Below are 12950 nucleotides of genomic sequence, written 5' to 3'. Positions count from 1 at the left end.
ACAGGCCCTGTTTCAAGGGAAGAGAAATTTTAGGAGACAGTAGGTGAAAATATGTTGTAGTCATATAGAACTAAGATTATCTACTGGTTTATCTGCTAAGCCTCTATTCTCTTGGTTTAATTATTTGTTTTATGAAAAACAAGGTTTTTCTGTGGTGGCAGCCTGTGATGGATGCATTATTTTACATGCTTTCAGCAGATGAAAGTTTGTCTTCCTTCTTGCCACTAAGGAAGAAACATAGAAATGTGAGGGGAGCTAAATTACTCAAACATTATATAGTACTTTGTACTGCATATTCTCCCTTTTCAGGTATCTTCCACGATGTCTGAGTTATTGAACTGATGCCTGGAAGTATTGTTTTAATTAAAAGTTACTTTTACATGCCTTTTTTAGATATATAAAATGAAAGTCACTACAGATTGTTAGTTGCTGCTTTCTACAGCTTTGTCAGCAGTGCGATCTTGATCTGTGTAAACAACGCACTTGCACAGTTAAAAAAAGGCATTTCTAAAATGTGTTCCGTACAAATACTTTTTCTTTATGCAGTTCATCGATTCTGAAAAAAATGGGTGATATTGATTTAATGTAGTTAAAACAGTAAGCATAAAGAAAATATGTGTAACTATATTGCTTCAAGAATAGCAAAGGTTCCATTAAATGCATCACCTTTGTTTTGAGAATGAAATGGGTGTAAAGATTGTACACATTTTAACTGGGTTCTTACACCAAGTACTGTAGAGCTATATTTTAACTGCTTAATAGCTCTCTCTACAAATATAAATATAAATGTTGGTAGTACCAAACCATTAAGAATAAAACTTGTTTATGCTGAACTGCATCCATCTTTCTCTACACTAAAAATATAACTGAATGATAAAGTGCTATTCACTTGCAGGTGCATTGCTTCTACTTAAGGGACTGTGGTTGAAAGGACAGGAATTAGTAGCATGTTGTATTAGCCTTTTGTAGTGTATTTTGTTCTAAGCATCTTAATTTCCCTGTTTTGAATGCTAAGTAGCAAGGGTCTTGGTTTTGAACTAATACCCATCATGCATGTAAACGGTGTGAAAGAGCTGCTTAGTAAGTTAACACAAAGTGTTCTTGTGTCAGTCCTTGTGGAAATAGATACAATACAAACATTACAGCTGAACTCACGGCAAGCTCCATTAAGTAAAAACCTGGACTCATTGTCCAGAGGAAAGTTTGAATTGAATGTAAGCTCATTTTGTTGAATGTAATGTCAGGCTTTTAGGGGTTGTATTGAGGAGTATGGTTTTGTTAAGTTGAGACCAATTCATTAAGTTTTATTGCCTGGTGAGAAGCAGTAATACGTTATTGTGAAACTTCATCAAATATTCATGGTTAAAAAGAAGTAGTAAATGTATTCAATCAAGTGGTCTTTTTGGTTTCTGAAAAGGATTATGAAGTCTGCTCAGCTGATAGTCTCTAACTTTCACTTCGGTTATCTGAAAAGAGTAATTTTAATGTCTGAATTTAATTTTGGTGTCAGAATATTTTGTCTTCCCCAGTATGTTAGACTTCAGGTCAGATCTGCTGACAGTTTTCTTAAATTATATTTTTATTATTTTATGTAAAACTTTTTCAAAATGTTCTTTGATTAGAATGCAGGATGTTGTCTTCTGAGTTTGTAAGGTGTTTTGCAGCTGATCCTACAGACAGGCATTTCAAGCAGGGAGACCTAAGAATGCAAGAGTGTGCTAGCTGTCACTTTCCTGTTTGGGAGCTACCATTTTTGGTCTTTGTCCCTTTTCCTCCATTTAGTTCTGCACCACCTAATACCTCTTGTGAGCTGCTTGTTTGGGAACCAGGGTTCCACAAGGCTGTGCAGCATAGTCCTAGAGAATTGCTGAATGGAAAGTCTTAGCTTCTGAATATGCTGCACTTTCAGAATAGCTATCAACACTCTTAGATTCTACTTGGACAAATGTAATAATCTCTAAACTTCAAAGTGTTGATGAATTTATGCTGTAACTACAAGCTTTTTGATGCTTACAGTGGCTGGATTGTGACCTTTCTGGATCTTGTCAGTGCAGCTCCTTTACTTTCTGGAAGGTCGCTATTGAACAACAGGAATGCTTGCTTTTGCTTTTTTGTTGTTTTTTTTAATTAATGTTTAGTTAATTAATAATTTAATAATTAGTTAATGTTAGGCCATAGTATCTCTCATTCATATCTTATAGTTTGATAGTGACACCAATGCTGTCTTTTTTTTAAATCTTCCACTGATCCTGCCCATCTTTGTAATCTGCAGGCAGACGATGTTGAAAGTAAAATCAGAGAAATCATTCCTCCTGGTTTTTGCACAAACACAGATGACTTTGTGTCTCTGCTGGAGAAGGAGGTCAACTTCAAGCCCTTTGGAATGCTGCTACACACATATGCTGTCCATAATGAGGAAGCTGGTGAAGATATAACATATCAGATATACAAGGTGTGAAAAATGAGTTAACTTCTGCGTTTGAGCAACCAAATGAAATTTTTTGCAGTTATGCAATTTCAGTGATGTTTCAGCTACAAGATATAAATACTATCATTTTACCAGTTTATGAATAATTATAAACATGTTTTTTTGTGTTGGAGAATCTAATTAGTTTTTGCATATTTTTTTCCTCATACATCTGTGATAGGTCTCACCTGACTTCTCCTGCCTTTTTCCCTAGGCCGACATGACATGTCCAGGCTTTCGAGAATACCATGAAAGGCTTCAGACGTTCTTGATGTGGTTTATTGAAACTGCTAGCTTTATTGATGTAGATGATGAAAGATGGAACTACTTTCTAGTGTAAGTACAGTTCTAAAGCAACAGTGGACCTTATTACCTCCACAAAGCCTTCATTTTAATTGTGGCTGGCCAATTATTGGAGCAGTATAATGATATTTTTCCCAGGAAAGAAAAACCATTGTTTATGAGGCTTGAGTTTTCCCCCATTATGCTTTGGGAAAGCTTGAGAATAGAGCCAAATTAAATGCTGTTGTCCGTTAGAGTCCTGAATGTAGGCTTAAACAGTAAAATGAGCTTTGCCTGTGTTTTCTTTTACTTGCCACCTATTCATCTTTATAATAGGCAAGTGCAGTGAAGTGCTGTAAAGAGGCCTGATTTATCCAAGTTGCTGCACATCAATTAAGTGAATTGTACATTCAGAACATAGCAGGTGTACCCATTGGGCCCTCACAGAGTAGCTTGCTGACACTGAAAATTCAGTTGGAGAATGGAAAAGAAAATGGACACTGCATGGGAGCGTGACTGTAATTGACCTGCTTGGCTTTCTGTTTTATCTGCAGATTTGAGAAGTATAATAAGGATGGAGCTACGCTCTTTGCGACCGTAGGCTACATGACAGTCTATAATTACTATGTGTACCCAGACAAAACCCGGCCACGTGTAAGGTAATTGGCGGCATAACTCGTGTCTTGCCTTTTATTTCAGAAGAGGGAACTGCTGAAGTTCCCAATACTTGTTTATAATGGTGTTGATTTGTTTAAAAAAATCCCCATTATTAGCTGGCTATGCACTGATTTATTTCATTGTTCCCCTCTTGAAGCAGAGGGAATCTCAAACAAGTTCTGAATATTCAGCGATTTTAAGACTCCGTTAAAAATTATATTTTAACATGAAGATTGCTGCATGTACTTTAATCTGGAAATCTGAAGTTTTTAAGCCTTTATGCTATAATGTTTGCAAATACATACTTTGAACTGAAAGTACATTCCTTTGTCCGTAGTCAGATGCTGATCTTGCCACCATTCCAAGGAGAAGGCCATGGTGCTCAGCTGCTTGAAACAGTTCATAGATACTATAAGTCCTCTCCTACAGTTCTTGATATAACAGGTTTGTGTTAAATTTTTGACTTAGTTCACCTGTTTGGCAAGCATCTTGTAGCATCCACAGGTTGTTAGCCTGCAAACTAACTTTGTTCATTTGTCAGAATTAAATGGCCTTTTTAAGATTTAGCTTCAGCTCAGTTCAGGATTAACAGTGCCCTGGTTTACAGAAGAACTGTATATAATGTAGCACACCAGGAAAGTTCAATCTCTAGCATGAACGGATTATCAGCTAATTAGCCACTTTATTGTGAGATATACAGATGAGTTTGCCAAGAGATCAAGCTTTGTCAAATTCCTCATTCAATTTACTCCTATTAGCCAAAATTCAAAATCGAGGGGGGAAGGGGCAAAACAAAATACCATGTTACGATTAGTGGGCAAATCAAAATTTTACAAGCAGTAAAAATCTGTAGAGAATTTGTGCTCCAGGAGCATGTATTGCTGGCTGAAGGCACCCCTGTGATATTAGAGGTGTGTGCACACAAACACCTAAAAATAAAAAAAATTATTGATGAAATGGCAGAAGGGAAAAAGGGTGTATGTGGATAAAATAGCTACAAGCATGACATCTGTCCTGTGGTTTCAAGTCCAAGATGGGAAGAAATGCAGTTCAAACACATAACTTGACCATTCAATTCTTGGTGCTGTCTCAGACCTCATCTTAGTTAGAAATAACTCCCTCATTCTAATTAAAATACAATAGAACACTTGCTTTCTTAGTGCATTGCTGCAGGATAATCCTAACATAATCTACCTCAATTTTAATCCTGTTTATAGGAATTTAAGGAAGTATAACTTCATTTATGCAACAGGAAATCGTGTGCATCATGTATTTACTTTTTTCTTTTACCTTTTAATAGTACAAAGATTTACGTAGCTTGTATAGCTGAGGATAAATAAAGTCTTAACATGGTACTGTATAAATCATATTACATGTTCATGGCTTGGTACCTTAAACGCAGAGTTGTAGCAAACAGTAAAGTAGCACGCATTTCAATTTCTTTATGGAATAAAGCAGGAGACAGATTGCAGTATTATACATCGTGCTCAAGTTATGGAAGTTAAGGCTTTATAAAATTACTTTTTCTCCTTTTTGAGGAGAAAATCAGGCTGGACAATCTTCATATGGCCAGGATATTTAGTTACATAGCATCTAAAATTGTGAAGTAAACCTTTAACCTTTCTGAAAAGAAGAAATGGAGATCTGCTTAACCTCTTTGAAAGAGCTAATGCTTTAAAAAAACATTACTTTGGAGCTTTACACTTACACTTTACACTTACAACAAACATTTTATTCTTCTTATAACTGTCATCCTAACTGACTCAAGCAAAAAGTGTGCTGATAGTGCTTACTGTACGGAAACTGCCTTGTCTGTTTTTTAATCTAAGAGAAAAGGAATCAGTTAACTTCAGTACAGCTTTTCCAGTCTGTTTCACAGAATAAGTGCCATAAGACTTGCCATACAAGATTAGCCACGCACAGAACATTTTAACTGATAACATCGTGAGTATTCTCCAAGCCAAAAATAAGTTGCCAGTTGTGCAGTGCTACATATACACAGCGAAAACTTCTCTGGATCTTTCTTGGTAATTAGCTTTTTGATCATTCTTAAACTGCAAATACCAACTATTTACGGTGGGCCTCAAAAGTAAAGAAAAGCACAGCTGTGGTATAAGCTGTTTATCAATAAATTTCACAATACTATTCCATGGAACATGGCAGGAGAGAACATAACCCTGCTACTTAATGGTTTTGACAGGCTTACTACAAATCAGTAAGGAAGAAAGAAATATTTCAACAACTTTATAAGCATTTTCCTTTGGCATAGTTCATAAGTGGGAACAAAATTGCATAGGGGACCATGTTGATGTTCACAAAAGCTAGTCCTCAACTTTAGTTGTTTTTTTTAAGCAAAGTGGTAGCACCTTGAAATTATGATCAGTTTTTGCCTAGGTCCTTTCAATCTTTTAATTTGGGATAAGCTTGTCTTTTAGGTCTGTGAACCTTTCCCTATTTTCCTTGCTAACAAAGACTATAACTTATGGCAACACATGGCTTCAGCTGGTTTAGTTATATACAGTAGGATAGTTTCACCAGTCTCTTTCCACATAATTTATTTGTGTTCTAGTAGTTCTACCACACTGTCAAAAATAGAAGGAACGTAAAAGAAAAAGGATTTATAAATCTAAATCTTTCATAACAGTGCTTACAATGAAGCACAGTTGTTTATGAACTGATTAATATTGTATCTGCATTTGTTTGCCATAGTTCTTTGTAATTATATACCAGAGAACAGGAAACAAATAATGCTTGTATTAACTATGTGCTTTTTTTATTCTTCGTAGCTGAAGATCCATCTGAAAACTATGTGAAGCTAAGAGACTTTGTTCTTGTAAAGCTCTGTCAAGATTTGCCTTGCTTTTCTCCAGGCAAGTTAATGCAAGGTTTCAGTCAAGAAATGGTGATGGAAGCTCAACAAAAACTGAAAATAAATAAGGTATTAAATCAGAACAGTTGTAGTTGGACGTATTCTTATCAAACTAGTAGAATAACAATTTAAAGATAGAGGTTGAGACTTGGAATTTACACATTGGCTTATTTTAACAGATACTTAGGATGAATCCAGAAGGGAGTTAAGTAGATTGTGTGTGGTCTTAGATGTGGTGGCTTTTTTTTTTACCTACTAGTTCTGCTGATGTAATGGAATTTGACATGGCTTCCATTTCTTTCAAGTATATTTATACTTGAATATAACAAGTGTTATAACACTTGAAATAACAAGTGTTGTTCTGGGAATGCAGAACACTAAAGTGGCAAACAACTGCTCCTAAGGCAGCTCTAAACACTTGGATAACTAAACAGTTAAATAGAACAATTAAATTTGCTGGTAATCTCAGTAAGTGATTAAACTCATCAGCAAGTATAGTAGTAAAAAGGCAGAGTTGCATAATTAAAAATGTATTTGAATGTGTTTTAATGAAAACTCTGAAGCTTGAGGGATAGGAAGTACATTTGAATGTAATGTGTTCATGAAAATGGTATAGCTTGTTGTATAAGAATACTACCTCTGCAGCCTTCTGATATCTTAAACCTGAAAGGATAAGTAAGTTGGGGTGGTTTTTTAACACTACTGAAACATGTGCTAGGGTAGCCAAAAAAAAAAAAAATCTTAGTTTTGTTCAGTTGTTCAGCAAGAGAATACTTGGTTTTAAATTCTGTTTTTCATACAGATGCAGCAGTCAATAGTAATACAGTAACAACTTGATTTTTTTTTTTTTATTCTTTCTTCCCAGATATGATACTAGCTGATCCTGGTTCCAAAAGCACTTCAGTTTTCCCATTTATTACTTTCTTCATTTTCTTCTTCATTTCTTCCCTAGTAAACAAGACTTTAAACATTGTTGTTTCATTCTCGTATTTAGAACTTTCAGGGGGTCTTGTGAAGGGCAATAGGTACATGGATATTATGAAAATTAGCAAAGTAGAAACCATTTAGTAAAACACGGTTTCGTGACACTCTAGGTCCAATCCTTCAGTTCTTTAAAGTATTTTTGGACTCTGGCTTCCGGACTTCTGCTGCTCATTTACTACAGGTCCTTGAAGCATCTCCACATCTGGTGGAACACTTTAAGAGGTCAAACACTGGCTGCTTGGAAGAAAGTGGTTTTGAAGGAAAAACAAGAATGTTTATTCATTTAACCCCCAGGAGAGGTTTGATGGAGGCTTTGTCCATGGCTCCAACTGTCTTCTGATAAGCTGAGGAACCTACTCTTAATACTTCAATATTTCTCCACTCTTCATTTTACTGATTTATTCAGATATGTTTTTATTATCCTTTCTGTTCATTAGCAACACACAAGACGAGTTTATGAAATTCTCCGATTGCGTGCAACAGATATGGGTGATGCAGAACAGTCCAGAAGCTATCGGTTGGACGTTAAAAGAAGACTGATTGGCCCCTATAAGGTGTATATGACTTAAGTATCATTTAATACTTACTTCAGGGCTAATTATACTTGATTTTTACTTTCATTTCCATAAATGAAGCTGATGCCAATTATGTTGCCAATCAAGTACTATTAGTTATGCAGTGTTCAACTGACACACAGATGTAGAGAACACTCATACATAGCAGTGCTGAAGATACTGTGTTTGACACCTGACAGCTTCCTGCACAGTTCCAGGAGGAAGTTACTACTAAGCTTATGTTACTTTGCTACAAGTGACATTATGCCTAGGTAGGCTTAAGGGGGAGAAATGCTAGCTTCTTGAAAGGTTAAAAATAAATAGGCAACCCAAAAATTTGAAGTAAACGCTGTAATAAGTTTACACTGCAGACTAGGTGTGGTTTAGATTCCTGTTCTACTTGTTAGGTCTTAACAAAACAGCTTGCTAGCAGTAATCAAGCCCTGTCAACATAGAGTTCTGCGCAGGTAGAATATAAAATAATTTCTGCAGTAATTTTCTTAGTTCCTATTAAGTATGCTTCTCAGGATCTTCTCTATAGTTGGTCTATGTTGCATGAACTGACCCTTTGAGATACAGATTAAAAATACTATGTCCTATGATAATGGCATCAATCTTTGTATTAGGAGTCAAAAGATTTATTGCTATAACTAGCATGTTAGTTACTCTCTTCAATTAAGTACTTGCTAAGCAAACCCAAACCCTGTTGGAAAAGTTTCAAAGTATGAAGTTGTTCCTTAATTAGCTTGCAAGCCTTTCTAAAGGAGCACATAACCTGTTACACCAAAATAGTAAAAATTTTATTGTACTCATGTTGGACTTGGGGGGATGTTAGCAGAATAACACTGTATTAAATACTTGCCTGATATGGCGATAACACCAAGCCATGCTGAGTGGCAGGACCTTAATCAAAATACTTGTTATTCTCTTTCATGAGTGTCTTGTCTCATTTGCTAAATTTCACTTGGTGTGCACTACGTGTAAGACCATGATTTTTTCAGCTAACAGGACTGTTAACATGGTTTCAGTTCATTCACTCAGCACTGAAGTCCATAGGGGAAATCCCAGATTCCATAAGCAGCATGAATTCTAGTGCTTCTAACAGTTATTTCCATATCAGTCTTTGCATACTATGGATGCATTAATAATGAATGGATTTTGTGTTGCTAGATAAGCAATATTGCTACTTCCGAATATTGCTTTTTTTTTATTTTTCAATTGTATCAATGAGGATTTAAAAGAATCCTTAAAGCATCCAACACCCTTTCCCTGATTTAAAGTTTCATGTTCTGAAATACAGCCATCTTGTTTATGGTAGTTCTACTTAGTAAACAGCTTACTCATGCACTTGTTTTAAACAATAATTCCAGTACATTTTAGACATGGTGCTGTTTTAAAAAACCTTTCAGAACTGCAATTAAACTAACTTTTAATACACGTATAGTAATTTGAAGGGGGGAGAAGCAAATTTTAATAATTGGGAATATTGCTGCATGCTCTAATGTTGGTATCTTTTTTATATAAGGCACTCTAGCTTAATTTGAACAGGGCTGTACAAATGCAGAATAATTCTAAATTGCCACTGTCTTAATTTAGCTGGAAATGCAGTTCCATTTTTACTATTTCCTGGCTAACAATAGCAGGAGTAAAACTGTATGCAGAAACCCCAGATGGAAAAAAAAAATGTAATGCATCTATTCCCCTTGAAATCTTCACATTAGCAAGAAGGTTGTTGCTAAAAATACTGATTTTTTTTTTTTTTTTTTCCTGTATGTATAGTGTGACTGGATTCTGACTGATACAGCCAGCTATGTTGCTCTCTGTATCAGTACTACTAATATAGGCAATAAAAGACTTGGTATCTTAGTGAACAGGTCATCAGTCTCCAGTAGCTCAAAGGATGAGCAGTTCGTGAAATTTCAGTTTTGCTGTGGCTTCTCCCATTTCTGGTTTTTATGCTCATTAGTGGACTGTGCTGGTAGATGTCTCTCCTTGATCCTGGCTTTGTTCTTAGTGTCATACCTTTTGGAAGTAAACACTGCTGCTGTGCTGCTTCTCTTAATCATAATACTTTGTTTGGGTTTGCTGCTTGAACAGAATATACTTTTCTGCCCAGCCCAGTAACATACTCCCAAAGAATCTTCTTGAAACTGCCCAGGTAAAATGTCACTGATTGCATGTTTCAGCATCTTGTGTGCCTGGATGTGCTGGTAGTATATTTGGAGGGAAATAGATATCGAAACAAGTGGTTATGTGAAACATGCAGAGGGAGTTTGCTTTTTACCTGGAATATGGAACTTAGAGATGGCCTAATGCTACAATATCAGGCATAATGGACATTTAAAAGCTGGCACCTTTTTTTCAGAGCTGAGATTTATAATCTTAATAAATATTCCTGTTAATTAAGCAGACTTTTAATTCTAGAATAAGGAGGTTTTAGTTTTTCTACTAACAGAAGCTTGCTCAGAAGGTACTCACCTCTTTTAATTTGGGCAACTTATCACATGTTTTTGAGTATCTTACTCATTTTGACTAGATAGAGCTAACATGAATCTAAAATCTGAACAGCTATGATGCTTTTTTACATCTTTTCTACAAGGAAATGTTTCTTAATTATTGGCCAGAAAGTGCCTTGAGGTCTCATCAGGACTCTGATACAGAGCCTCCTTTTCTGAACTGAACTTTGCCTGTCTGTGGGAGATTATAGAAGTTTTACTCATTCATAGTCTACTGTAATCTCCACTCCTTCCTACTGACACTCAGCATCAACCACAGAAAGAAACCAAATTTTCATTTGAGAGATAAGTGTAAAATTAATCAAAATACAGAAAACTGATAGTAGTAGTAGTAGTAGTTTGGGAAAATTGTTTTAACACTCTGATTACACAGGCATTGCAAACATCTATTGATAAGATGCCAGACATACATAATGCATATTATTCTAATGAAATGTTTAATGACATTCTGCTTTTACAAAGTGAGGGAAGACTGAGGAATGGAAAATAACTAAGGAATTGAGCAGTTCAGAAATAGATTATCATCTGTACAGAAGTATATCTAGGGAAAGGAAATACAAAAGTATTTTGAAGTGTTTTTAAGAAACAGATAAAAATATCACATGTGATACAGCAAGAGGAACTTATCTTGATTTACAAATATGTTTATGTTTGTAAATAATCTTACTGCATTTCAGTGCTGTTACTGCTAATCCCTGGTAACTTTTTGAATAATTTGTAACAATTTGTTTAATTGTGGTTTTGTGGTTTTTTAGGAGTCTTAAGATTAATTTTTGGTAGTCAGTTAAGAGAAAATTAGTTGGCTGAACCAGCGTGATTAATGACAGCATAGAACTAAATATCCTGGTCAGTTTTCTGCAGTCCGGTCATGCCATACACCTTCAGCAGTACAAGTACCATTAGACCTAATCTGTTTAATGAAAAACTTTGAAACCGTTTTTCACTGAACTGGTTCATTGGTAATACAGAAACTATGAGGTTTTAACAGAAAAAAAAGTACTAATCAAAGACTGTTACTATTTTTCTTAGGATTAGGAACTAGATAATTAAATTTATTGAAATACCATGTTCTTCATTGGCTGTGTTCAAACTACTATTTGTTTGATTGCTTAGAAAAAGCAGAGAGAACTTGCCAAGATGAGAAGGTGTCTAAGACCAGAAGAGCTGACGAATCAGTTGAACCAAATAGACCTAAACATGCAACATGAACAGTTAGAAGAGAGCTTCCAACAACTTGTTTCAGATTACCGACGAGTACTAGAACGACTTGCACAAGCATGAGGATCCTGCCCGTACAGGAAACTTGCAAACGTGTTGTAAAGCACATCCTTAATTGTCACTTAACTGCAAAAAATCTCATGTGACGTTTTAATCACATTAAAGGTGACTTGTGTTTCTGTGCATTTTGAACATTTTCTATTTCTGCGTTGTAGAATTTTCAATGTTGAACTTTAAGTTTGGGGGCACCTATTGCTGAAATAAACAATGTAGATTCTCAGACATGTTATCAGTTCAATTGTATGAATTTTCTTTTACCCTTAGATTTTGCTTCAAGACTTAATAGATACCTGAATAGCAAGTTAATACATAAATCTAATCAGTATAAATGTTGCATCTCTCCTAAATTTCTCCAAACTTGGTCCTCCTTGGGCTGTTCTACATGGATCCTATTGTACTGCACAGGGCATGTGTGCTCTTCAGTCACATGAGGAGGCTGCAAGACTGGTTCTGTGGTCCCATGCTTCCTGAACAGGAGCTCTTCACCCTTTCTTGAAGGTTGATCCTGCTCCCATAAACTACCAGACTCATGCTGCTTGAGCCTTTTTCAAACTCGCAGGTTTTCAGATTCATGATTTTGGGAAAACACCTCACAGTTGGGGAAACAGCCAAGACATTGCAGGAGCTCTAAAAGCACTTATGCAAGGGAAAGAAACATACAAATCTGTAGGAAGCAAGTGCCTTTATTCTGCTATCCATTATTTCTCAAACTTGAGGTTAGTTCTTAAATATCCTGTCTTTCCTCCCTCAGAGGAATAAATTACACCATCTTTTCTTGTAGTTCAGACTTTAGAACTGAATTGACTTGGCCTGTAGCAAGAGCACTTAATCTGGATAAGGATCAATGAAATTTATTAACCATGTGTCCTGGTCCTAGTGGGATTCAGGACCAGGTTTCAAAACCGGAGTTTGTAGATTGACAGTTCTCTACTATCATCTGATATGGTGTGGGGGGAAAAAGTGTAAAGTTTGCCAAGTGTTAAACTTCCTGTGGGTTTTAATTTATTTTCTATTAAATTATTTTTAGAAATTTTAATTCTTCTGGCTAAGGTATCTTGTCTGTATACATCATGATCTACTGTAGTATCCAAATCTATTTTACAAAATTACAATTTTTAAAAGATCTCTCCTGATTGTAGTGGTAAGCCTGAATGTAAGTTGTGGGATTTGTGGGGATGGGGTGGGGTGTTTTGGTTGGTTAGTTTTGGTTTCTTATTGAATGCATTTGGGTGTTGCTGATAAGCCAGAAGAGGGAAAGCTGAACTGAAGAACTATAGAGGTCCAGGATTCTATTTGTGCTTCTGCCTGAGCTTTTGCATCGCTAAGGCTGAGGCCATTCAAAA

The 12950-nt window shown here is 35.8% G+C and overlaps 1 protein-coding gene across 1 annotated transcript; it reads left to right on the top strand.

Annotated features, from left to right (window-relative positions):
- Positions 1–2271: 2271 nt before the first annotated feature.
- On the top strand, positions 2272–11831 carry HAT1 (histone acetyltransferase 1). Its single transcript, XM_010144785.1, has 7 exons — positions 2272–2452; positions 2682–2803; positions 3304–3408; positions 3744–3850; positions 6193–6344; positions 7697–7813; positions 11443–11831. Exons 1-7 carry the CDS (start codon positions 2384–2386, stop codon positions 11608–11610), a joined length of 840 nt encoding a protein of 279 aa, XP_010143087.1. The 5' UTR covers positions 2272–2383; the 3' UTR covers positions 11611–11831.
- Positions 11832–12950: the final 1119 nt, after the last annotated feature.

The sequence above is a fragment of the Buceros rhinoceros genome, unplaced genomic scaffold (genome assembly GCF_000710305.1).
Source record: "Buceros rhinoceros silvestris isolate BGI_N320 unplaced genomic scaffold, ASM71030v1 scaffold42631, whole genome shotgun sequence".
Lineage (NCBI taxonomy): Eukaryota > Metazoa > Chordata > Aves > Bucerotiformes > Bucerotidae > Buceros > Buceros rhinoceros.
Note: the sequence above shows the minus strand (reverse complement) of the source record. Positions and strands in the feature narration are given on the sequence as shown.

What these genes read in the sequence shown, in the direction of transcription:
- HAT1 (XM_010144785.1), top strand. Translation starts at nt 2,384, where the DNA reads ATGCTGCTACACACATATGCTGTCCATAATGAGGAAGCTGGTGAAGAT. An exon ending in TAACATATCAGATATACAAG is followed by an intron (nt 2,453 to 2,681) that starts GTGTGAAAAATG and finishes CTTTTTCCCTAG; the next exon opens with GCCGACATGACATGTCCAGG. An exon ending in AAAACCCGGCCACGTGTAAG is followed by an intron (nt 3,409 to 3,743) that starts GTAATTGGCGGC and finishes CTTTGTCCGTAG; the next exon opens with TCAGATGCTGATCTTGCCAC.